This window comes from Columba livia, chromosome 9 (assembly GCF_036013475.1).
Source record: "Columba livia isolate bColLiv1 breed racing homer chromosome 9, bColLiv1.pat.W.v2, whole genome shotgun sequence".
In the NCBI taxonomy this organism is placed as follows: domain Eukaryota; kingdom Metazoa; phylum Chordata; class Aves; order Columbiformes; family Columbidae; genus Columba; species Columba livia.
Window position 1 is genome coordinate 22,012,909 of NC_088610.1, and position 26,770 is coordinate 22,039,678.

Genomic DNA, 26,770 nt, shown 5'->3' on the forward strand with positions numbered 1-26,770 from the left:
TGCGGGATTCGCCCTGGTCCGGGGGTCGGCTCTGACAGGTCTGTCACCCGGCGCCTTTAGCCTCTTGCGGGCTTTTAAGCAGACGGTTTGCCTTTGAACACCAAGAGCACCTTGTGCACTGCCAAGCCATGGCGGTGTTCACCATCTTTTCCACACGGGGGCCACCGTTCCCTGCACTGAACTGAGGGGCTGCGTGTAAAATCACGCACAACTTGGCGGGAGGCGCCCGTTGACTCCCGGGCAGAGCCCCCTATAGGCCGGGGCAGCTCAGGCCGCGGGGCCGGGCACAGCACCCGCCCCCTGCGCGTCCCGCCCCGGCGGGGGCCGGCCCGGGGACAGCGGGGACAACGGGGACAGCAAAGGCAGCGAGGGGAGCTCGGCATGGCGCAGTACACGAGTGCCTCCACGGCCCTGGCCGTTATCCGGCTCCGCAACCCGCCGGTCAACGCGCTGAGGTAACGGCGGGCGCGGGCGGTTCTCCGCGCGCTTGCCCTCCCTTGGGGAGCGGGGTGGCGGGTTCTCCGATTTCTTTCCTTTTTACCTCATTTCCCTGCCCTCGTCGCCCGTGTGAGGCCCCTCCCTGTCCCGGGGCTGCTGCCCCATGAGAGCGTCTGCCCAAGGGCTTCTCCCAACACCAGCCTTTGCAAAAAACTGGCCGATTTTTCCCATAACTTCTGCTTCTAGTGGGTATTTTTCGTAGGAGAGGTGTTAGGCTCATCAATCTGTCATCTCTCCTAGAAGCTGTTCAAAAACTTGGCATATTTCTCATCACCTTCCAGCAGGAGAGTGCTTAGCAGTTCAGCGGTTTCACCTTGCAGTTCCCTCGGAGCAGGAAAATGAGCTTTTCTGCCCAGATTTGCTGCTGGTGCAGCTGCCCGCTCCCCAGTTTGTGCACGGCAAGTCCCTGCACTATCCGGATGAGGGCAAAGGGCTTTGGCGACCAGCCATGGTTCAGCAAGAGGAGTTGGCACTGCGACTCGGCCATTTGGAGCAAAGGCAGTTCATTTGCCTTTTAAAAATTGTAAGAAATCCACCTCTAAATGCTCATCTTGGTCAAGAAAGACCCCAGGCGATCTCAGACACAAGCTAGTGAAAAACAAAGTCAAATGCCAATCTGTAGGAGCCCCCGAAATTTTAGGTTAAGTGTGTTTTGAAAAGGACGTATGTGCTTTTTGGCTTTACCTAATTTGTTATAAGGTGTGTATTTTAGTTCTTTTAGTTCTGAGTACCACTTAGGCCCTTTTTAAGCAGCTGGAGTTAAAGACCAGTAAGAGTGACCATAGTGTCTATTCAGTGTATATTCACAAGCCAAATAAATCCACTGCAATTATGTTCACCTTCTAGAGCAGAAAGTTTGTTAAAAAGAAGCTGAAAGGGACAAGTAAGAGCATGAACAGGAAACAGAACCTGCTGCTGTTCTGTGGCAAGCCACATTGCTCTGCAGTACCTGACAATGCTCACTTTTGTTGCAACACATTTAGAAGTGGAACAAGATCATTTTGACATGCCCAGATAATTATAATGATAAACTTGGAGTGACTGGATGAGATTAGATGAAGTAGACCTGTAGGACTCCCAGAACTGCAGGGTGCAAGACACACCTTGGACCTCCTGTGCCCAAGACCAGCCTACAAAATCTTCCAGGCTGTGCCCACAGTAAACTTTTCATCCTTACCATGAAAAGTACAAAATACAGAGCTAAAGATAAGTGCTTAAGGAACCTTAACTGTGTCTCTCTTGAGAAGTCCTTGAGAAAACCCAAAGTTCCCTTTGAACAGCCATCTGGTTTGGGTTGGTGTTCCAGCCAGCCTGGCACCGTGCAATTGCACGAGGAGCACTGTTGGCACAAGGGATGGGGTATGAGCGTGTGGGGAAGGATGGGAACCTGCACAGCACAGGTTTAAATCAGTTAAGCTGCCGTGAAACTTCAGCTTGAGATGTGCCCGTGGTCTTTGATCACATGTCAGGGTAATACCTGTTTTAGTAGGGATCAGCGATCATCTCATACTTGCCATGGGGTAGTTTTTAGCTCACATCTGGCTATAGGTAGGAAAGGCAGAACGCACTCTGATCCCTGTGTGTTCCTTCTGCATGTTTTATTTATCGGACCATAGGGGAGCAGGTTTGTGATTGCTGTTGGAAATGTTTGACTACGTTGGTGATAGCAGGCAGTCAGAGTTACAAGCAGGAGCCATCTCCTGCGATCCTGAAAATTTCATTTCACAGCAGGCACAGATGCTTTTTAAAAGGCTGGTGGGTTTTTTCCTGCTCTGCCCCAGCCTCTCCCCATTCTATGTTGCAGCTCCCAGGCCATCGCCCTGGCCATTAGCGCTTTAGAAGCTACTGGTGGGTAGGAATTCACTGTTTTCTGTCTGACACCAGGCACTGCTGTGCAAGTGCCTCCCAGGCAGCGGTTTCCCGAGGAATACACGCCGACTTGTGAGCCTGGCAGCAAATTTGGCTCCTACACACAGACTCCCCTTCAAGCTCATCTTTCTCTCTACCAGCAGAGGTGGCCTGTGCCCAATTTGATTTTTTTTTTTCCTGGTTTGCAGAAGTTTAGTATCCAGAGATCTGCAATTGTGAGGCCATAGGATAGAGAGAAGGGATTGAGATATGCAAAAAACCGGGAAGTTTTGGGAAACAGGCAGACAAGACTTACTATAGAAAGAACCAGCCATACCATTAGCAGAGTGGCAGGGTGCTGGCACTGAAAATTAGAAAGAATGTGGAAGAGTATTTCAGCATTTGAGCTGACAAGCACTGAAAGCTCCAGGGATGCCAGGGTAGGGGAGTGCGGGTATGGGATTATATAAAGTATAACAGCGTAACAGTCATGGTTAGAAAAGGCTCTCCCTGGCTGCTAGGATTGGCCCTCTGACTCCCAGTCAGCGTAATGATCAGAAAATGTTAAAGGAGATTAGAGAGGCTGCAATTTTGGATAGGTAGTGATGGGACAGCAATTACTGCAGAGCTGGGTCTGACACTGAGGCAAGAGAGAGCAGACCATGGAAATCGAGCACACTAGTACGCAATTGCAACAAAGGAGTCAGGTAAATACCCAGCAGTTAGTTCAAACAGAAGCGCTGCAAGAAGCTGTCTAGAAGGCAAGCAGCGCGTAGGCTGGATTTGTGTTGTTCAGGGTGTTTTTAAGTTTGTTCTAAACCCAGGTGAGCTGTTCAGCCAGCAAGTGATCTGGTAAAAGCCCTGCATGGCTTGATGAGAAAGCTAAGATGACTGAGTTCGATTTTCTTAAGAACTGGAAATCTTACTGAAATGAGGAGAAGAAGAAAGACATTTCAGGAGAGATGTAAACTGGAGACTAAGACCAAGTACATCAAGGCGTGCAAAAACACTTTACATAAAAAAATATAACCCAGGACAAGCTTACAAGATGCTGAGCTCAAAACTGGCATTTACAGCTGAGGGAAGGGATCCTTACCTTTGATTGTTCCCTGAAATCATCAGCTTGGTATGCTGGGGCAGCCCAGAAAACATTGGGTACCATCAAGATGTATGTTGAAAAAGGAGCAGAGGGCGTCTTTTTTCTGCAATGTAAAACATCTTAATTGTTGTGTGTGTTTCTGGATTTTGCATTTGTGGAAGGATATAGGGACGATCCAAAAGGGGGCAACCAAAATAACCAAAGGGATGGCACACTGCCTTAAGAAAGCAGAACGAGAAAGCTGAGTGTCATCACTTTGGAGAGGAAGAGGCTGTGGGAGAATAAGATCAAGGTTTACAAAATCATAAAGAAAGTAAATAAATTGAAGGCATAACCCTTTACCAAATCCTGCAACAGCTGAACTGGGGGCATTTGATTAAACTAGTCAGAGATTGTTTTAAAATATAATACAGAGCTTGCTGCTACAGGAGCCTGTGGAGTCAGATGGATCAGCGGAATCAGAAAGGGATTAATAGGCAGCAGATGTGTAAGTGATGCTAAAAAGAACGTGTGTAGATGTACATAGCAACATCCCCAATGCGGTGATTGTGGATGCAGGGGGAAGTGCAAGGGGAAAGGACCAGACCTGCGTGTTTTCCTTAAACAGCATTTTCCACTGCTTGATTCAAGTCTCACTTTTTTTAAAGGTGACCAAGTTGATTTTCAGGATTCCCTTAATTTTCTTTTTTTTTTTTTTTTAATGAAGGAAATTCGCATTCAAAAACCCTAACTAAAATCCGAGATTATTAAGGTAAATAATAAAATCTTGTTACAAAGCCAGCACATCATCACTGCAATGAGTTTTATGCAAACCAGAAGTAACCCGGTGTGGTCACCCACAAGAATATTCTCTTGCCCTGGTGTGCACGTGTTCTTTAACAGCACCTGCTCTGTGTTTCAAACCTGTAACACTGAATCATTATTTTCTTGCAGTCAAAATAGTACTCATGGTGGAGCTGACTACATAGCCTGGGATTAAATGTTGATTGGAGTGCATAGAGTGAATTTTTGCATTGTTACTGTTAAATGAATGACACTGTCACAATAATCAAATACTTATGCAGATTATGGTGACTCTTTGTTTCTTTAATGCTCTAGCTGTTTGAAGTTGTGATACTCTTGAGTATTTGTATAGTTTTAATGTCACACATTTTATTATGATCCCCTCATTGAAAATTACATCTCTTAGTACCAGTTATAATATGTGAGTTACAAAGCAAGGCAGCCTCTGTGTTGGACTGTAACATATCCTGAGGCAAACATACTACTCTGTCTTAAGAGAAAAAGAACCTGTTTCTTCTGTTCCCCCAACCCACCAAAAAAATTCCTACTGGGAAAAAAAAAACATATGGAGGAAGAAGAAATATTTATGCAAGTACAAGGTCAAGTTATTCTCTGGCAAAACCAGTTCTGTTGAGTTAGTACAGGTCAGGTAGGTATTGAACTGTTATTTCATGGCAGCATTGGTGACTAATTTTTCTTCCAGTAGGAATATGTTGTTGTGTGTGCTAAGGGCTTCTAACTAATTTCCTACATAAAATCCTGAACCTTTCCATTTGATGCAGACAAACATTTTATGCAAGTGTTTTGCATCTGCTGATCATGTGCCAGCAACACAGAAATGCTTTGATTGCTTCTTGTCTGTTCCCAAGAAAACTGTGCCATTTTTCTACACAATATTTTCAAATAAGTAACTCAACATTTGTTTGGAATCCTGGTATATATTTTTCCCCTCTCTTTGCACCTTGGTTTGTAAAGTGTAATGACGTTTCATAATGGTTTTCCCTTTAATCTTCCAGCCACTAGGTAAATTCAGTATTTCTGTGGCCTGGCTCTCCACTGATGCAAAAACAGCCCCTGGAGAGCAGCAAACATGGGGTGCAGCTGTAGGTCCTACTCAAATAGCAGCAGCCACAGCACTTGATATTCCAAAGGGAGGGAGATAAAAACCAAATTTTTAATATGCATTTTTTCCTACATAATATGAAACCACTTACTAAAATTGGAAAAGCTTTCATATTCTGCTACATGGGACTAGATGCACTGGAAGGACCTTTACTGAGTCACCTAATAGTTTTTCTTTGTCATGGCCAAATTATTCTCTTTTTAAGTTTCAGCTTTCAGAACCGTTACTAATGTCAGACTTGAGAGTTGTCTTTGATGTCTGGATGAGGCAATTGGTACATAACCGGCTGTTATTTCTCAAAAAAATAACGCTTCTCAGTCCCTGGTTGTCAGGTCTCTGGGCTCACACTGATTCTTCTGTCTAACATCACCTTATCCAGTCAGCACCTGATCCTGGAGGCCCCAGAACAGCCCTAATTAATAGACTTTGCTAATAGCTCCTCTTAATTTTTGCTTTTGAAGGAGGAATATGCAGAGGTTGGCTGGCAGGGCTTCACACCGCTGGCTTACAGCAAATTTTTTGGGCTTCCCAGGTTTTCCTTTCCAGCCTATGCATTTCCACTTCAACACTGCCAGCTGCTGCCTTATATAGATGTCATCACGCACCCTGTACACACCTACAAGCATTACACACTTATGTACTTGCAAGTGTGTGTATATGAATGTATTCTAGTATCTAAATTATTTATACACACAGTTTGTGTTACTATTTCTATTAATAAAGTGTTAACCTACCATCTTCCTTATTGTCACCGTCTTCTAAAACAGACTATACGCTCCATGTCCATCGATACACACACATACGTATATAAATCAGCTTCTAAGCTTCACATGTGAAGCGGGCATGCAGTCAGGTCAGATTTTTGAAATATCTGATGTGTAAAAATACCATTTATATTTTAACTGCTGCATTTTTAAATTCTTCATTACTTCATTGCTGACCACATTTACTGCTTGTCCCACACATATTTAAGTCTGGACCTGTATACAGGTGGAAGCATTTCTAGTTGTCAGCACAACGCCAACCCTGTGTCAGGTGTTTGAAAGATAGTTTTTTATCCCTGGAGCTCTTTTTCCCTTTTAAAAAGTTCTTAGCTTGTCAGCGGTTTAGCATTAATTACTTTTAAATTATGCTAAACTGTTTTCCTGAAAATCTGAATGTTTAATTCATAAAGACATTTTCAAAAGAACATTTTTCTGTGCTGCTTGCTTTGGAAACAGCAATGTCATAGCCACAAGAAAACTCGCCAGCAAGGGAGTGACAGGTCAGTAGCTATAACCTTGTTGGATTTTGGCGCTTGCCCTTGAAGTGAGAGGGAGACTAAGGAAAGGATTAAACCAGAGAGGCTGTGGCAGAAGGCACATGGAGGAGAGACCTGCTTGGATTTATTGCTCATTTTCACTGGGATGCTTGATGTTTATAACACAGACCTCACAAAGGGTGACATAGTCAATTGTTACTCACTCAATCTCTAATTTATTTCAGTTTGCCAGTTCTCCAGGCATTAGAAAATGGACTGAAGAGAGCAGATGCTGATCCATCAGTGAAAGCCATTATGATTTGTGGTGAAAATGGGAAATTCAGTGCAGGTAAGACATCTTTCATCAAACAGCCCAAGAAAAAGGGGAAACGCTCCACCCACTATAGCTGAAGATTCTCTGCCTCATAACACTGGTGATAAGTGTCCTGATTTGGCTGGAAATGCCCACAAGCTTTTTCTATTTTGCTGTGCCACAATTAACATGGGACACGTGACAACTTAGATTGTCCAGGCCAGAAATAATGTGGTATATTCATGCTGATATGAGGAGCAGCTGCTCATCTCCCTAACATACTGGTGTCTCCTTACTCTCCATAGCTTTGTTTGTATAAAATCTCTGGACTGTCAACTGGGCCAGTGTATGGAAGGTACGTATGAATAACAGATCTTCTCCCATTGTAGAAACCTGGGAAGCTGGGAATGTCTTTGGAGCTCTGCATTGCTTGTTAGTAGTAACTTGCACTTAACTATTCCAGAATCAGCTTTTTTTAATTAAAACATAGATGTCTGCAAATTTCTGTAGTAAATGCACAGTCATTACAGCTACTATGTATTTTTGTACTTAGCCTTCCTGTGAGCTCTCTGAAAAGGCTCAAGGAGCCAGGGTTTCTTGAAGGTGGTCCCAAAAGGGGCTGATTCCTGTTAACCACTCTCCTGCCAGCAGCACGCTCTGCAAGGACTCCATCATCTGTGAGCAGCTACGTTTAATGGCACAGAGGGAAGGATCTTTCCGGTCACTGCCTTGCCCACTAATTCATCGTAATCCCTTTGTGCTGACTCAGGAGCTGACATTCGAGGATTTTCGTCTCCGAAGACACAAGGAATTTCCTTGGGCCCCTTCGTCTCTCTTATAGAAAGGTGTGAGAAGCCGGTGGTGGCTGCCATTGAAGGCGTCGCCTTGGGAGGAGGCCTGGAGGTGGCACTTGGCTGTCACTATAGGGTTGCACATGTGAAGGTGAGGCACGCTGTGAGCTGGAGAGGCTGCTGAATGCATCAGGAGCCACGTACATATGGCCATGGACGGGGCGGGAGGTGTTCCTGGAGAGCAGCAGGACTGCACACCTTTCCTGGGATCATCTGCCCAGAGGAGCAAAGCTTTATAGCTACAGGATACAAATCTGTGTACTCAGACATTCTTCATCTACTACATAACCCCTGACATGCTTTCATAAGTCTTACTAAATAACTAATTTCCATCATTTCTAAATATAAAATTGATTTGTGACTAGTAGAATCAGATGGCTGCATAGAAACTTCAGTAACCAAGTGTTAATTTGCCCTAGGTCTCAGCAGTTAATACCTATATTCCGATGTAGGTGGCTGTATCTTATTGGCTCATGCGGCGTGACTTTTTCTTATTTTTTTTTCCCTCAGCCCTATGAATTTTGCATTTCTTTCTGCTGGTGGCCTAGTTTCAATAGGCAGTTGAAACTCAGCTAGCATCAAGCATTTACAGTTTGATTCTCCAGGAGCCCTGGTTCCTCAGGGAGCACTCTGACCAAAAGACAGCTTTACAGGTCTTTGAAGGAGTGATCTGGTTTTTACCTGAAGCCTCTCCTTCAAGATTTGGAAATGCTGAACTGTCTTTTAGCAGTACCTGGTCTTCTTATAGAGACTTGTGACTGACAGTGCCATCCCCTCGCTGTGTAAGTCACTGTTTTTCCATGATCCAGTGTGGGTTTCTGTAACAGCATAAATCTACAGCATAATCTACATCACCCTACGTGCCACCTCAGGGGGGTGCCTTAAGTAGTGATCTTAAAGGGACTCCAGATCTCTTAAGAGCTCAATGGAAAATGCATAAACTGTATTTTTTTTAAATAAGGCAACAAAATCTGGATAGATTAAGACGGGACACATCCTACCCCCTTCCTGCTGTGCCTGGCTTCTCTGGCATAACCCTACTAAATGTCAAGTGTACCAAGAGCCATTTGAAGGAAGATTATGGAAGAACTAGTATGCGAGTGGTACTAGTTTTCCTTTGCTAAATTTCCAAGAATTGGAGTAGGGAGGTAACAATTAGGTCACAGCACACCCTCCAGCATTTGGTAATGACTGCTTGAAGGCATCAGTTACACATGTCCAGGGGACGTGTGCTAGCACACATACATCCACCGAAAGGTGATGTTGTTCCTTTTTGTTTGCACACACATTCTTAAAATCGTTGAGTGAGCTTTTGTCTTAAATCCCTTATGCAACAAAAAAACAAGGATGAAGTTTCTATGTAGAAATTTTGAGGCTTCCTAGAGGAGCAATGTGTGAATCAGGTATGCTTGTCTTTCTTCTGCTCAGCTTGTAATTATCACTCTTTCTAATCAGAGATGTTTTACTTCATTTTAGGCACGGATGGGTTTACCAGAGGTCACTATTGGGGTACTTCCGGGTGGTGAAGGCACTCAGCGCCTGCCCAGACTGATCGGGGTACCAGCTGCTCTGGATATAATCACTACAGGTAAAGCACTGTGCCTTGGCCTTGCTCTATGTATAAAAATATGACATGGAGTCACACCACCAGCTTGGCCTAAGAAATATCCATTTATTTTACCTATGTAGCTGCTTGGGTTGAAATTCAGCTTGCTTCCGCTAATAATGGGCTAAGAAAGGGATATGCATTCTTCTGAGGCAGGTAGCTAGTAACACGTTTCATTTACCTGATGATGAGCATGTCTCAGATTTGAAGCCAGCTACACACAAGTATCTGATCAGGTAGAAAAGAATGAAATTGCCCACCATGCCTCACTGTAGTCACCTTATTTTTCTTTTAATCACAGGAAGACACATTCCAGCCACTGAAGCACTGAAGCTGGGTTTGGTTGATGAAGTTGTGAAAGAAGACACGATTGAGGCAGCAATTCGCTTGGCAAACAAAGTGATTGGTGAGGAAAGAATTATAGCAATGCCAAGAAATAATTGGTGATGTTTCAGGGCTGGAGAGAGTCAGAACAAAGCCCACCAGTTTGTTCCCATTTATATGCTCCATTCATTAGGCTTTGGCATCCATATAAGATAGAATTAATTGCAGAATTTGTTTTCTGTTGTCTGAAAAACTCAGATGCTGGAGAGCTGCAGAAATTCAAGTGAGGATTTGGAGAACAGATACATATCAAGTCCTTCTGCTTCTTAATTATATATCCAAACTCACATATTCCTCTGGGCTGCTGTATTCCACTGATTCAGGGGAGTATGTGCTCCTTCCATATATAGTTTTGGATCGCAGCTGGTATTGCATGTGTTCTGGTTGAACCATCAAAAATGGCTCATCGAAAATAACTTTATCTCTCTAATGAAGGGGCTGGCACATCCTCAGCCCAGCTTAATGATCCATGAGCCTGTGAGTGACTCTGTCCCTCATCCTTCAGCTGCTATGTAAGAAAATGGCCTGTGGGGATGGGGAGAGATTTTTTCCTCACCTTAGAAATAATAAAATCAAATTCACTGAAGTTAGGAAGAGGAACGTTCCTTGCGCAGCACGACGAGCATCACCTTGAGAGAAAACAGGATATTTTCCCACTGTGAACCTCCTTGTACCTTTGGAAACAGAACACTAACTTCCATCAGGAGCTCTGTGATGATGGCATGCATGCAAGGAAGGAAAAATCCCTTTCTGCTTTGATCCGTTGGCTTTCCTAGGCAGTGCTTTTCCAAGCTGGGGTGCTGCTTTTACTCCTGCAGTTCTCTTCACTACAAACAAGGCACCTGCTCCTCTGTAGGAGCGTTTCTTCTGTGCAAGAAGTTGAAGCAGCCTAAGCTTCGTCCTAGATGACCGTGCACAATATTTTTAAGATAGTTCAATGAAAGGGCTATTCTTAAAACATCAGTGTCTTGCATACTTCCCTATAGCTTGAAATTTACCAGATAGGTACAAAAGGGTATTTTTGGCAAGGTTTTCTGTAAGAGATGCTTTTCCTTCTCACTGAATTCCTCCTACAGTATTTTGGGGCTTCATTTGTTAATGCAGAATTGATGACATAAACAGTCCTCTTTTCTCCTATATGTAATCAGACTATTTAAATATAATTCATTAGAAAGATGGGTGATTTACTTCACTATTGCTTCTGAAAAAAAAAACCCAAGATACTTTGGTTCACTGATTTTGTCTGTTTTGTATGAGGATTCTGTTTCTCCATCTGTTGAGAGAGCAGTGAAATATTATAACTCTCCTGGGCAAATTAACCCAAACAGCAGTGATGTACCCTCTGGGCCTCTGAATGATGCCCTGCAGAAGATCTATACCAATATCAATGGCAGCAGCAGTGTATCATAAAATGATTAATAGCTACATTGCTAGAACTGGCAAGCCAGCAAGCATTCTGGATTTCAACAAATGTGAAGTTGTGTGAAATTTAGATATTTATATGCTGGTTTCTTCTGTGGCAGACATTTTACAGTGATTGACAGCTCTGAAAGTCAGCTTGACCTTGGAAAAGAACCTCATAAATGAATCATTGAGCACACTATTCCTCAGTGGAACTTGCTTTCTGCAACTTATGTCTGCTGCCACTACTGGCAAATTCCTCTTCCATAGCTTCATTTTCTTTGGAAATGGTCACTACCAAGAAAAAAGTATCTTGAGAACTGTATAAGCATACAGGGATCCTTGATGGATATTCAGCAGGTAACCTGTCCCAGACTTATTCATTATTAGTGGTAGATATTCTGTCTGTTTATTGCTGGGTTGAGTTACCCCAGTAAACGTGAGTAATGTCTTTGAAGGTGTTTCATATTGCACTATATGCCAACTCCAACAGGACTTCAAAAATGCTTTCAGGCTCATTCCAACAGCTTTACTGGCATTTACAGGTTGTGCTTTGACAGTGAAAATACTGGCAAGTCAGCTAATCTTTATTTCTCTCCTGCCTGGAAAATTTCTCATTAGACTCTGCAGAAGACCATGAAAAGTTTTGATGCACCATTTAGCCTCAGGCTACCTGGTAATTTTAAATAATGGTTTACCCAGAGACCATGTGTTCCTTTTGAGTCATTCCTGGCTTTGGCCTCTGCCTAAAGTTATTGTAATTCTCCTGCCATACAAAGGCAAACCAGCACTTTTATTTCTGTACATCAAGCACGAACTCAGAGCTGCAGAAGAGATGACAGTCCTGCATAGCAGGTCTGGGTTTTGTTCCCATTGAGTTCTGTTTTCAGCCAACTTTTTTCAGATAATCTTAACGAAACTGGAGGCAGAATTGTACCCAAAAAATGCTGTCACAGAAGTCCACTATCTTTGTATGGCATCACAGAATCACAGAATGTTAGGGATTGGAAGGGACCTCGAAAGATCATCTAGTCCAATCCCCCTGCTGGAGCAGGAACACCTAGTTTCTGATAAGATTTTAAAAAACAAACACGAGGCTAACAATTGCCAGCTTCTTCCAGAGGAGTTTGGCTAAATAACTAGTTTGGTCACTGCTGGAGTTTCTATTCCTGGGAAGGCTGTATTGCAAGATAAGTCTCAAAGAATCAATCCAGAAATTGTTTTCTTCTGGAGCTTTCTCAGCACTGGAGCTGCAGTATCTCATGGCAAGAGGTCAGTCTCAAATGACTTGCCTTACTTAAGCAACGGTCCTTAATTATTGTTTGAATATGCAGTTGCCAGGGCTACCTTTATGGTGGGTATATTGGGAAAGCATCTTCATCCATACATTTTTATGGAATATTCCTGACAAAGATCACCTTCACATGGAGTTATGAAACAATCCTGAATAAGTGGTTGTAGGAATATACAGACTGATTCCAAGTTAAGTTTTTCATTTAAAAACAGTGGTTATATATTGCAGATCACAAGTGAGCATGTGTTTTGGCCTTCTTCAGACAAACTGGCAAAAGAAAATTTCACTTTTGAAGGCATTTTTTAGAAGAAATAAGGAGCTAAATCCTTGGAGACAAGGAGGATGTTCTTTGATCAAGAATGCTGGTAATCATTGCACTAATTCAAAGCTGCGTTACATCATTTGTCCACCTGATGGCATCACAAAATTGAAAAACGGGTGTAACTGCTTGTGGCAGGCTGTAGCCTTCAGTGTTTATTGCCCTCCTCTTGCTGACCTGCCATACTCTTCCTCAGCTGAAGGAGAAAACAGCTGGGAAGATGTACAGTACAAAGACATTTTAATCTCTCTCCAAGGCTCATGATTCTGGCCAGCATCTTATTTAGGCAGAAGGTCCAGCACAGAGCCCCTATGACACAACCGGGGTTTGTGAAAGCTCTGACATAAGCTGGACTTTGTCTCTCACAGGCCTGAGACCACCCCAAGCCTGAGGAGCAGGGGTCTGGTTTCAGCCTTGTTTCTCAGAAATTCAGCAGCAGTTCAGTGCACCAGGAAGACCATGGGGCTAGCCCTGCTTCTTGCATGTGGAGTCTTCTAATATCCTAAGCATCTACAACTCTGGGGTGATTATTTTTCTTTAAATAGTATAATATTTGATATTGCATGCTTGCGTGTTGCTTTTGCTGATACAAGTTTTATAGGCTTTATCTGTCCTTTGTGCCACCTGGACTACAACCTGTAGTAAAACAAAGCAGATATCTGTGCTCACTCCTGTGCATGGACGACACTTTTCCCTGCAGCACTGACAAATGCTGCTGCTTGTCATGTTCCTGCAGCTTTGATTTCAGAAATCAAGCTGCAGGTGTCCCACACTGCTCTCTTCTCAGGTTTGGATTCAAATAATTTTTTCCTGTTCATAAATATGCCCCCAGTTCTTATTAGCATTGCAGAAGCAAAGATACTGCATGAAGATGCTGTAGAAATACATAGCAAAATATAATTTAGCTTACAACTAAATGACAGTTTTATTACAGGACCCTGAGGAGAGTTACTTTTCTTTTTCTCTCTGAGGAACTGTCTCACACCCCCATCAGTATTTGCATTTACGAGTACTATTTCCTATCTGAAGACCACACTTAAAGGCTCACATTGTCGTTCCTTTTTTCCAGTCCTTTCCACGGAGATGTCATATGAAGCCCCTTGATCTGCCTGATCTTAACTGGCCTTCCAGCCATCAGATCTGTTTTCTGGGACAAGCCTGAGGTTTCTTTTCTAGTGATGAAATGAAACCCACTGTTTAAGTCCTAAATAAAAGACTGTAGATAAAGAACATTTCTGGGTTAAACACATACATTTAGGGGAAAAACAAAAGATTCCAAAATATAGGAACATTTTTTCCTGACTAAATCCTGCAATACAGATACAAACTATATTCACTGTCAGTGTGAAAACATTTTTATGAACTCTGGTTACAAGGGAAGCTACTTACACAGTGAGTGTTCATCTTTTTGTGCTCTCTAAAAAGCCTTAATTAAAAAGCCTGAGCTCTGAAGACTCTGTTGGAATATTAAGGGAATACATCCCAAATTTCTAGTCTTGTTCCTCCATGGTCTTTCCTGAGGCAAAGCTGCCATTAAGAGCACAGAAACAGCCTGAGTATGGGCGGATCAGAGGTCTCCCAGCAGGCACCCAGGTCTGTACTTCTGAAGAGGATGGAGAGGATTTTGGCATCTGAAATGTAACTAACTTCTCTCAATTAAAATCCTTTCTAGGTATCACCATGGCAACCTCTGTCTGTAATGAGCCTCATGTATTTGTGTGGCTGCTTGATTCACCCCTTCCTGACACAGAAGCATGAACTCTCCCTTGTTACTCGTTTGCTCCCCAACTCCTGCTGTGTGAGCTGTCCTCTTGGTTAGTCCCAAAGTGAATAGAAGGACTCCTGCTGTCAGGGAAGAACTGAAGTCAGGGTTTATTTCCCAGTCTCTCTTATAAATGCCTGGGTCAGGACCCTGGCTGGGATGTATCTGGCTGGCAAAGTCAGTGGGGCATGAAGTACTAAACAATACTGGAGGAAAATGTTAGTACTGGAGCTTATAGAAAGAGCCATATGAATGTGGCAGCTGGGTCTGTGGTGTAAGAGAGCTGGGGAAGGCAAGGCAGTCTGTGTAGCTGAGAAAAGGAAGGAGAGAATTACTTCTCTGAAACAGCAGTCTTGCTTTTTTGAAGTCTGAGAAGGGTCTTGAAAAATCATAATTGTCAGAAGAAGCAGAGAGCTGAAGAGTAACATCAGACGGTTCTAGACCCAGATCGCTGTGCTGTGCAAGCCTTCATGCAGTGAGCTTAGGAGGAAAAGAGGCAGACTGCATTCCCAGTCTACGGAGAAAGGGGTGAAAATCTGTACTCTTGCAGATGTGGGTGCTTTGTTCTGTAACTCTATTTTTCTACCCCCAGGCCAGCCACTGGAACCCCGCAGGCTCAGCCTGAGGCCAGTTCCAAAACTGCCCAACATGGAAGCATTTCTCAGTGAGGCTCTTGTAAAGCTGAAGAAACAGGCCCGCGGGTACCTGGCTCCAGAGCTGTGCTTCCAAGCAGTCAGAGCTGCCACAGAGCTGCCCTTTGCAGACGGAGTTCAGAAGGAGCGAGAGCTGTTTAACGTCCTGCTGACATCAGGCCAGGCCCAAGCGCTGCAGTATGCTTTCTTCGCAGAGAGAGCCGTGCAGAAGTGGACAACACCCCACAGAGCTTCATGGCAAAACGCTTCCCCTCAGCCCATCCACAAAGCAGCCGTGATAGGTAAGGGAATGAAAAAAACCTGTTCTGTTTGCTGACTGCGCGGTGATCAGCAGAGCTGCAGGGGTGTGAGATGAGCGTCATCACGCTTTGTTCATGGCAGAAGGCTGAAGTGGGATTCCCTGGCAGTCATTTGCCAAAGTCACCGGTACCCATCACAGGCTCAAACCAAGTCAGATGGCAACCCACGTCCCACTAGATTGTTACCTGATGCCACCTCTTTCTTGAAAAGAATAGCTTTCACTTCAGAAACAGCTTCATCTGTGGACCGTATCAGTGTGTTGCCTTTTAAATACTGCTGAGTCCTGGCTTCGTTCAATGTTATACACAGTTTTGCATGAAATTCTCCTCCTCCTGGTTTAGTTCTGTACTGCAAGTGCATGTGCACAGAGTCACTCAGGGATATATTAATACAAAAATGTTTTGACAGCTGTATTTTAAGAAGATTTTATCTCACTGGGATCCACTCCTGCCATTTTGTAGCCCAGCAAGATAATGCCTTCATTAATTTTTTATAAGAGCAATTTAAATAAAACCTTTGATGCACTGCTGAGATTTAAAAAAAGCCCCCACAACTATCTCTCAGCTCTGCCTGTTGATAGTAGCTCTGAAAAATGGTTAGGCAATTAATGGAGCACTTGGAAAACATCCATTCTGTTTCAGAGAAAGCTCACCAAATCAACACTGCTCTTGCCTGGGTACTTCTCAGGCCTCACTTCAGGCCACGGAAACACTTTTTGTGGAAGTTTCCTTCTCTTCATTAGATGCCATGCCATACTTTTAATGAAAACACTTTTTAAACATTGGTCCACAGACCTCATGGGGAGGATCTGTGGCTGTTATAGTGTTCAAGTAAAGAGGCATGAATTATTGCCAAGGTTAACCTGTGATGGAAGAGCACAGTACTTTGGACACCTGCGATCCCAGATGGATCAGTCCTGCAACGTGTGCTTTGGCAGGATGGATTTGTGTTGACATTTTGTAGGAATGATCAGGTGACTAGAACGGACATTCTTTGCTCCATACTGATAAATCATGCTGGAATGATACATTTGCAAGGTCCCAGTTGCAATGATGGTTTAGCCAGAAGGGCTGTTTCAATCTGAGCTGCTTGTTCTGATGCTGTAACTGAGCTAGAGGGAATTCTAAGCACAAATGCAATCTCTGTTTAAAAGATTCTAGTAGAAACATAATCTGTATCTTATTTCCAAACTGAACGGGCTGGGCTACATAGCCCATCCACTGGGTTAAGTATTTGTATCCCATCTCCAAATAGGTTTCCAAATTCTGGTCTCAGATTGTCCCAACCTCTACCCCGAAGTTTCAGTGGTTATCGTAGCTGGTTACAGACAATGCTGAAGTTAACCCATACTTTTTGCAGAATAAATGAACTCAGTGCTTGGATACTTTTGCTGCAAAACGTGATCTGTCACAATGCTGTCATGATTCTAAACTTCCCCTAATTTTTCAACACTTCATAAAGCATACTTAGCCAAAGTGGGAACAGTATTCTAGGAGAAATTACACTAAAACCAGGTCCTTGCTCCTACTTAATGTGTTCCAGGTGATGACCAACTTTCATATTAGCCATGTTCAACACATCCTGTAAATTATCTACTAGCAGGAAACAACTGCACCTCATGGATGGGGAGGCAGTGGAAATAACACCTCCAGTGGGGACAGAACCACCAAATTTTTGAGGCTGCAAGGGACCTCTAAATGTCACCTTCTCCAAGCCCCCTGTTCAAACATGCCAACCTATGGGCAGGTCTCCAAGACCATGTCCAGACAGCTTTTGAGTATCTCCAAGGATGGAGATACTGCAACCTCTCTGAACAACCTGTGCAGTGCTCAGTTACCTCCACAATACAAAAAAAAAAGTGTCGCTTTATGTTCAAACGGCACCTCCCATATTTCAGTTTGTACCTGTTGCCTCTGGTCCTGTCACCAGGAGCCAGTGAGATGAGTTGGGCTCCATCTTCTTTATAGCATCCCCTCAGGTATTTATGTACATTGACGAGATCCCCCAAACCTTCTCTAGGCTAGAGTCACAGCTCTCTCAGCCTTTCCTCACATGAGACACACTCCAGTCCCTTCATCATCTTAGTGACCCCTTTGCATTTCCCCTTGCTGAACTTCGGGAAGTTCCTACCGACCCATTTCTCTCTCTGGATGGCAGCAGAACCCATTGCTGTATGAATTATTCACAGTAGCTGAGCAAGGCGAGCAGGACGGACTCAGAGATCATGGCCAGGATCCGCTTCAAGTGCAGATGATCAAGCCAAGTCCACATGATGATGGAAGGTCCCAGATAAAGTTGGGAAGCCAGTCCGCAGGCTGAGGTCCGGATCAAGGGGTTCATAGCTTGGCATAGCCACAGTGAGACACCAAAACTCCTCCAGCAGAGCTTAGGAAAAGACTGAAAGCCCAGGCCTGAGCTTAAATAGGGCTCTGAGGCCTGTGGTCAGAGTGTGTGGGTAGAGGGCCCAGGTGGAGCTGGTCAGGGTCATTAAAGCTAATCAGGGCCTTGACACTTGCCAAGATTCCTAATGCCTTTTCTGAATTGCTGTTTCTCTCCATACAGCCTCCACAGCCCACAAATACAGCCTGCTTTGTTTGTGCTAGTTGTTCAGGTTATACTTCATTTGATAAGTGACATCTCCTATTTTGGAGGTTATTAATCACCTCCTTTTAACTCTGAATCCCACACCACATTAAGTGTCACTGCTTTCAGTCACTTCTTTCTGCCACCCCACTGTGCTTTTTCTCCTTCCTCTGGAAGGTTTTTCTTCTATTTTGCCTTTTGATATCAGTGAAATTGCAAATCCCTTAGAGACAGGCATAGAACGTGCCAACACAGTTGTATTTTTCCTTTCAGGCTGCTGTAACAAAAAAGTCATTCTCCAGCCAGTACCATGCTGTACAGTGTCTCATAATTTCACATTCTTGATTTTAAGTACATTCTTGCAGCACCAGAAATCAAAATCTTAGGGATGATTTTTGAGGGACTGACGCCTTTTAAAACAGCGCTGCTCATCCATTTAAGTGTTGAGTCTACCTGGGTGATCCAGGGTCTCTCTGTTTTCACTGCAGAGAGGAGGGCAGTCGGAGCAAGACGTTGCATCCATTCTTGGTGGTCAGAAATCATGCTGACTCCATTTTCCAACACACACTAAAACCACATTGCATTATGCTGCAACACTTTTTCCATAGGCACAAAGGACCTTTAGGGTATGGTAGCAGTGCCACAAATGCAGGGGGGCCTTGCTTTGTGGCTCCCCTGTCTGCCCAGTATTAGCAGGAGCTTGTTGGAGGGAGCTGGCACATCGCTTGCTGACCATGTCTTAATGTAGATTCAGCATCAAGGATGATCTATCGTTTTTGTGGGCGTGCTTGATAGATTTCCGATGACCTGGCCACAGTTCCTGTGCAGTGCTGCCTTCCCCTCAACTGCCTTTGTCTACAGTTTGCTTGCTGGAAGACTGAGAAGCAGGTTCTGAACTCTCAGCTCCCATCTCTTTCCACTTTCTCTGGCTCCGTATCACCCAGAATTGTTTCTTCTCTGTTCCTTCTGCAGTCTTCCCATAGCTTGCCTTGATTATCACATTATTTCTGCTTCAAATTAATACCCTGAAACAGAGAAAGCAGCAGCTCCAGTCTGCAGCAGTCCGCCACCACCAATTGCTCATTGTTGTTTTTAAAAGGAAAACTGGAACGGTCTTTGCATATTTTTACCAATCTGTAAAGTATTCTATCCTTTGCCCAGCATTTTAAAGTCTAAATATTCATTATAGTCCAGAATATTTTCCACTGATCTGTATTTCTCTAGTGTATGTGACTATACATGAGTTGCTTTGTACGTATTTCGAGTTAATTTGTTTTGAAATTTGTTTTTAAAGTCCTTCAATTAATTTTGCATGATTTTTCATATTCTAAGTACCTCATGTGACAGATCAATAATTAACAGTCATTATTCACTCAGCTTGCCCAGCAAATGGATTTGTCATATCCATATTTGGCCTGAAATTACATGGGTTCAAGTGTAGTTTTATTTATATGTCAAAGCTACATTTCACAACAGAAGAGCAGAAGCAAAATGGCTAGAAACTGTTCTTTTTCCTAAAGCAGATTTCAGCTGTCTTTTGAAAGATGTGCCTTGGGCATGAAAGATGGTGACACAGCTCTGAAAACTGTCCCCTGTGTGGGAGATAAGAATATAGGGGTTTTTTTTTCAGGGTTTGGTGGAAGTGAGAGCACTATTGAAGAAGAAACAACCATATGTAGAAATTCTGGAGTAGTTCCTGGGTGTGTTTTGGTCCCTGTGATCTGAACTGGGCATGAAACATTTCCCTTGCTCTCTCTTCTACAGCTTTATACATAAGGCCCAATGATTCCCTACCATTTTCTTCTGCCTTAATATATTCTTTGCCAAGATCACTTGGCTTTATATAGTTGAGAAGGGGAGTCTTCAGAAATGCTTCTCTCCCTCCTAGATGGCCAAAGCTCTCCTTAGTTTTGTAGCCCAGTTTTAGAATATATTTCCAGGGGAGTCATGCTGTGCAAGCTCTAATGTAACAGAACCCTTGGGGCTTTCATTACTCTCTCTGCCAGCTTCATTAAGCATCATTTCATACAGGCCACTGAAGAGTTCTATAGGAAGTTGAGAGACAGCTTTTCTAGGTCAGAAACAAGCTTGGGAAGCTCATCTCTTATCTATAAGCTTATTCCCGTGGCCTAGAAAGTGGAGTACTACAAGCACATATGCCTGTCTATCATGGCATGGCTGAAACATGGATGGGAGTACTCATACTACATGTGGACAAAAGCAAACTGAAGAATCAGGTGGCACCGCTGCAGAACTTCCCTGGAAAAGAAGGCTGGAGAACCTCTGCTCATGGAAGAGATTTTGATTTAGGAAGAAGCAGCATGTTAATATTGCAAGAGAACTGCTAAGATTTCAGTTGTGAGACTGAACAGGAGTTAATGAGGCCCAGGATTTGTGCCTTATTTCTTTAGCAGAGCTTGGAAATTCTAGGGAGAAATCCCAGGTCTCCATCTTGGAAAGGAAGAAAAGGCTTCAAGAGGGAGCCATGAAGAACCCAGAAGTGGAACTGCAAGCCCTTGATATCTAAGGATTGCCTTAAAGATGGGGCCGGGCCGGATGGATACGCACGAGGTGCTGAGTTACCCTCCCGCACTGCCCAAGGAGCAAACAGTCCGTGTAGCTCACCAAAAACAGGGGAAAAAAGGTCTCTGAATGTCCCTGCTGCCACATCCAAGCCCAGGAGTACTAAGCACAGTGTTTGTGTTTGGGGTTTTTTCAGTCGGCAAACCGTAGACACTGAAATACTAAGAACTGATTCGTGTCATTCTAGTTTTCTTTTCAAATTAGTTTTTAGCAGTACTTGATTATGAAGTAGCAAATCTAATTTCCTAGAAAGGAACTCCAGCCTTTGCTTGGGAGTGTAATGGTTTATAAGCTGGCTGCCAGATAGTGATGTCTGTAAAGTCTATCTTCTTGGGGCTAAGCAGGGAATGTTTTAAGTGTCTTGTGTGTACACACGCTGAGGGTGGACAGACCTGAACCATGGGTGTGGAGCTTGCAGGAAAACATGCTACCTTGTTTGACCTTGATTGTTTAAGTTGTTTAACTGATGACATAATTTCAGCTCTTCTTCACAAAGCTGCTTTAGACAAATTTTTTAATCCCCATGTTTCTCTTCATTTGCTTAGCTGACTTTCATTTGTAAACCTGGGATTAAAAAAATCATTTTTACGGAATTGTAACAAACATGTACTTTGTCTGGCTGTTGCTTTATTTAGGATATTAATAATCCTCCCATTCAGATGCTTCGCACTTTTAAAGCTGGTTAAATTGTGCTGGCCTTCTCTTACTAGTTTGTATTAAATTAGTCTGAAAAGCCTCCGTCATGGGCGAGCAGGATAAGTAGTGTGGGCCGTGTATCACAGGGAAATGTAAGCATGCAGCTTCCTTTAACATAAGAGAGGGCAGGGCTGGTGGAAGGGCTCAGAAGAAGAGAAGGGATCAAGCTGTAATCTCTGCATTGGCATTCCTGGGAGTATGAGCTGATAGTAGCACATACAGACCTCGGAGAAAACGAAAATGCAGCTGGAATGGATGCTCAGTTACAGGAATTCTAGGAAAGCGCTTTAACTGTGTGGTTGGACGAGGACGACTGTGTATTCCAGAATCTTGGGAAGTTAGGAATGGCCTTTTTTGGAGGGCTTGAGAGAGTTCCCAGTGGGCAGGGATGCAAACAGCAAGCAAAAGGCTACTGATGTTCCAGAGTGATTAAAAAGGAGATAGAAGACGTTTAAATCTGGATTAAGAATGCTGTGTTGGTTCCATCCTGTTTGACCTGGAGATGAGACATACAAGGTATTAGAGACAAAGTTAGGGATCACTGTCAAAGATCGTTTTGTTTGCATTTTGATTCTGTCAAAGATTATACAGTGAAATTGCGAGGGAGAAGAGGAAGGGGACATAGAGGAAGCTTGGAAGGAGGGAGAAATTGAATTGTCTGAGCTTCGCTGGTTTTAAAATCTCTGGTTGCAGTTTGTTTACTTACACTAATATTCTTCTGTGCCTGCCCATAAAGGACCATCTTACAGGCACTGCGAGGCACTGGCATCCTCAGGGTGAAGCTTGCTTGTGAAACTGCCTGCTAGAAGCTGGGAACAGGGCTGGAGATGAAACTCCAATCTCTTGTCTTTGATCCCCAGGTTCTGACTCTTTGATGCTGGTTTCCACAGGTATAAAACTTTGCAGGGAGAAGACATTAATCACGTGGTCTGCACACACTGCAGTCATTCCCACTGCTATTTTGTAAGCCTGAGAGGATGTTAACTTGCCTTTATGCTCATTTAGGCTCACTGAAAGAAAGAATTCACCTTTCTTTTCCCCAGTCTTCAATTATTTTTTTTCTGTCTGTCCACCACTCATTTTGCATAGGCTTCCACTTTTTATCCTGGAGATACAAAGGAAATGCTACTGTCAGGCGATTACCTGTAACGTTTTTCTATTCATAGTCTCTGATTCTGTCTCTCTTTTACTCCTAGGGCTGGGAACAATGGGCCGCGGCATTGTGACTTCTCTGGTTAAGGCCAACATACCTGTGGTAGCCCTGGAGCAGAATTTGGAGTATCTGAACACGGGAAGAAAAGCTGTGATGCTCCTTTTGGAACGCGAGGCTATGAAAATGGAGCATGGTGCCCAAACCCTGGATTTCCATAACCCTGCACGTCTCCAGTTCACTGTGGACTTTGATGCGTTGCGGGATGTAGATCTAGTGATTGAGGCTGTGTTTGAGAACATGCCGCTAAAGAAGGAAATATTCCAGAAGCTTTCAGGTATCTGCAAGCCAGCAGCTTTTCTGTGTACAAACACATCAGCCCTGAACATCGATGAAATAGCTTCTGCCACAAGCCGCCCACAGCAGGTCATTGGCACGCACTTCTTCTCCCCTGCTCACATTATGAGGTTATTAGAAATAATCTATGGCCATCACACATCCCCCACCACCATTGCCACTGCTGTGCAGCTAGCCAAAGTGCTGAAGAAAGTTGGAGTAGTGGTCGGGAATTGTTTTGGCTTTGCTGGGAATCGAATGATGTTTCCGTATGTCGAACAGGCAGTTTTCCTTTTAGAGGAAGGCAGCAGACCAGAAGCAGTAGATCAGGTTCTCGAAGATTTTGGGTTTAAGATCGGACCTTTCCGAATGTCCGATCTTGCTGGGCTGGATGTGGGCTGGAGGTCTCGGAAGGACCGGGGCCTCACTGGGGACTCTGTACCTCCAGGAACACCTGCCTGCCAGCGGCATGGCCATCGCTACAGCCCTCTGCCTGATCTGCTGTGTGAGAACGGCAGGTTTGGCCAGAAAACTGGAAAAGGCTGGTACCAGTACGAGAAGGCTGGGGGCAGGACAGCCAAGCCAGATCCTTGGCTGCACGATGTTCTGACCCAGTACAGAGACACCCATCATATCAAGACCCGCTTTATAGACCAGGAGGAAATCCTGGAGCGGTGTTTGTTTTCCCTCATCAATGAAGGGTTTGACATCCTAGCGGAGAGAATAGCATCAGACCCAGAACACCTGGATGTGATTTATATCCATGGCTACGGGTGGCCAAAGCACAGGGGTGGCCCCATGTTCTACGCTTCCACCGTTGGGCTCCCTCACATTCTGGCTAAACTGCAGAAATACTCTGAGGCTCACCCTGATGTTCCCGCGCTACGACCCAGCACCTTTCTGAAAAAGCTGGTGGCTGCGGGGAACCCACCCCTCAAAGAGTGGATGTCCTACCTCAGCGGTCCAAGCAACAAACTCTGATTTCATTGTGCCTGTGATATACATTCAGTGGAGGCTGATCTCCTGAAACAGGTGCCATAATTGCACTGTCTTTTCCAATCAAAACCAGAGTGCTACAGGCTTGTAAACAATGTAACTGACCTTCCTGGGCCTTTGCAGACAATAACTTTGGCTGCTGATTGATCTCAGTTCACCTCTTGCTGCAGGTAACCTCTGCTATCACCCATCCTTCCTTCTCACTGCCAGCCTCACCCGCCTGCTTTGCATATTGCTGCGTGAAGGTCCACAAAGCAAATCAGTGTAGAAGACAAGAGAGAGACAGCCACAATTCACTCGAGACCAGCTGGATCTACCAGATCCTGCCCTAAATCTGTTCCCAGTTTGTTCAGGTCTTTGCTGTGCACCCTTCCTCCACCGGATTCCATTGCTCTCCCAAGACACCCAGCTGGAGCCTGATCCCGCTGCTGGGGGAGAGATGGCACCAGGGGCACCTTTCAGATGTAAAGTCAAATTAATTGGAGAGAGCAGGTTTGGGCAGAGAGCAAGGGGCAGGGCTGGTCCCGTCCCCACTCCCTGCTGCAGAGGAAATTCAAATAAATGACAGAAGAGCCACACATACATTGGCCTGGCTAACCTGCCCTGTGGCATTGGCTCACAACTGGCCTTCTGCAGCCAGACTCTGTCCTCTGTTCCAGTTATCCCCACCCAGCTTTGTCCAGGCAGAAACATCTTCCGGCATCTCTTAAGCATGGATTTGTGTTGCCATCGCTGCCCTGTTTCTTGCCTGCCAACAGCTGCCAGGTCTTGGGGCTCAGCATGCTCTAATTGAGCAGACTGAAACCTGGCCTGGCATTTTCTGGGTTTTCACCTGGGCAGAGGGCACACTGAGAAGTGCACAGCGGAGGTGAGAAGGTCGCTGCAGGCAGGCAGAGGAGCGGCAGATCTCTGACAGAGAGCAGAGCAGGGGGAGACTGAGCCAAACTTGCTCTAGATGTGATGCTTTGGGACAAAGGCTCCCATTTCTTGTATCTAGTGAATGTATCTTCCAGTCCAGTGTGGGGAACACGTTGGTCTGGGTTTCCTTCTCAGGATGATTGTCACTGGATGTCTAACTTTTGCTGTTTATTTTAATAAAACGGCTTGGATTATCTAATGAGAGATTACATGGTATCAATGGAAAAAGAGAAGAAGGAAAACATGCTTGTTCTTTTTTTTTATATACCTCCATTGCTTTGCTACATGGTAGAATTAGATAATTCCCCTGTTTGTGGAGGGGTTTGTGTTTGAAAAGGCTGCATGCGACTTTTTTTCTAAATATATCTCGTTTTGCTCTTTATCTACCCTGCCCTGCAGCAGGTCAGGGTGTAAAACTGAAGGCAAGAAACCCTTCAGAAGTCACAAGCCGACCCAGGTGCCTGGTTCCAGGGAGGATTTTTCTCCAGGACCAAAGAGCTAAATCTAGGCCCAGCAAACTGCTGCTGCTTCCCCCGAATCCTTGTGTGTCACAGCTGGGAGCCATCCAGGGTTTGCTCGAAGGTGAAGAGCTGCTTCCATGCGAGCAGACTCCACGTGATGTGTTACACAACAGCTGGTGCTGGCGGCTGTCATGTCATCCGCAGGACAGCTCTGGACACGATGCACTGCCTGGGATAACATCCCCTCTCCTGTGCCTCATGCTGTGGTGTTCACCCAACTGGAGATGAGTTGCAGCAGGAGCAGGCTGCCGAGGAGAGGACATGCCCTTCCTCTGCCGGAGAGACGCTGGTCTCAGGATATTGAGACCCACCAGCTTCTACCGTGTAGCCAAAACGCCTCTTCTCATCTGCAGCACTTCTGTGCCGACGCATTTGATGCACCCATTCCCTCATGGAAATTACTGAGCACAGAGGCTGTTCACACTAGGAATGTCTCTCCCGACAGAAGTTCATTTGTAAATTCCTATCGACCAAAGCAGCACGGCACTGATCTGCCTGTTTCACGTCCCAGATGGCCATTGGTGACATTGCTGCCACTGTGATGTTGCGTTGGCAGCTCCGGGAGGGCAGGCGCGATGCTCCCCATGGCCGGCCGAGTGCGTGGGAGTCCCTTAGTCCCTTCCCCTCGGCTGCTCTGCTCCCGGCAGGAGAGAGCTCATCAAAGGGCAACCGCGGCTCCCCGGTCCTCAGCCCCGCGGGACAGCCTGTGCTCGGCAGCCTGATTCGAAGCCCGCAGTGTCTGCTGACGCGCAATCTAATCAGAAACCACCAGCCCATTCTGCGAGCCACTTTGCTCAGTTGTTAAAATAACAGCCTTGCAAAGTCCCTGCTCAACTCAAATACGCAGTGATATCAGAAATATGCTCCTGAGTGAAATGTTGCTTCATTTACCAGGGAGAGAACATGTCCCCATGCAGAGGAGACCTTGATAACCACTTAGTACAGGATTAGTTTTCCCACCTGTCTTTTTAAAGCAGCTAACTATTTTCACTCAGTGAGAAAACGCCTGTTAAAAGTGTTTTCCGGGTAAAACCATCCCAACTGGTCAGGAGTGTCCCCAGCTCTACTCACTTGTTGCCAGCCTGACCATTCTAAGCTGTGTGAGCATGAGCTGAGGTTGTGCAGTTCTCCAGCACAGTGACACACGTTGCAAGCTGGCTCTAGTCCATCCTTAATCCTTGGGCCCTGCTTCTACTTTTATGTGAGTGCCTGGCTGCAGATCTACACTTTCTGCACAGCAGGAATGCTTGCTTTCAGTGCTGAGGATATTCAGTTTCAGCCCTCTGAGTACCCATGGTCGCTCACATGCAGCTGCAGAATTGTTAGATGTCTTTAATTAAATCGGTGAACTCTGCCAGTGCAGCAGATGCCTCCATTAACTGCTCAGCCACAGGCATTTTGCAAAACAGTAAAGAATGGGAGTGCACCAAAGGAGAGCATTGCTTTAGCTTTGATCAGCATCCCCTGCAGCACTGGGCCTTCAGAGGGAGGCAAAAAGCTCCCTGCCCTATGA

The 26,770-nt window shown here is 44.8% G+C and overlaps 1 protein-coding gene across 4 annotated transcripts; it reads left to right on the forward strand.

Annotated features, from left to right (window-relative positions):
* The first annotated feature begins 207 nt into the window (after nucleotides 1–207).
* On the forward strand, nucleotides 208–24,935 carry EHHADH (enoyl-CoA hydratase and 3-hydroxyacyl CoA dehydrogenase). Of its 4 annotated transcripts, none has more exons than XM_065073099.1 (8): nucleotides 208–455; nucleotides 6,837–6,940; nucleotides 7,210–7,259; nucleotides 7,674–7,846; nucleotides 9,232–9,343; nucleotides 9,663–9,767; nucleotides 15,114–15,455; nucleotides 22,533–24,935. In XM_065073099.1, the coding sequence occupies exons 3-8, from the start codon at nucleotides 7,253–7,255 to the stop codon at nucleotides 23,801–23,803; spliced, it is 2,010 nt and encodes a 669-aa protein (XP_064929171.1). In that variant the 5' UTR covers nucleotides 208–455; nucleotides 6,837–6,940; nucleotides 7,210–7,252; the 3' UTR covers nucleotides 23,804–24,935. The 4 variants fall into 4 exon arrangements, with proteins under 4 accessions (XP_064929171.1, XP_064929173.1, XP_064929172.1 ...); XM_065073101.1 differs by having other exon boundaries at nucleotides 209–455; nucleotides 7,553–7,846; XM_065073100.1 differs by having other exon boundaries at nucleotides 209–455; nucleotides 7,556–7,846.
* The last annotated feature ends 1,835 nt before the right edge of the window (nucleotides 24,936–26,770 follow it).

Coding starts and splice junctions, on each gene's coding strand:
- EHHADH (XM_065073098.1), top strand. CDS start 382: ATGGCGCAGTACACGAGTGCCTCCACGGCCCTGGCCGTTATCCGGCTC. Junction 456..6,836: donor CCGCCGGTCAACGCGCTGAG/GTAACGGCGGGC, acceptor AATTTATTTCAG/TTTGCCAGTTCTCCAGGCAT. Junction 9,344..9,662: donor TCTGGATATAATCACTACAG/GTAAAGCACTGT, acceptor TTTTAATCACAG/GAAGACACATTCCAGCCACT.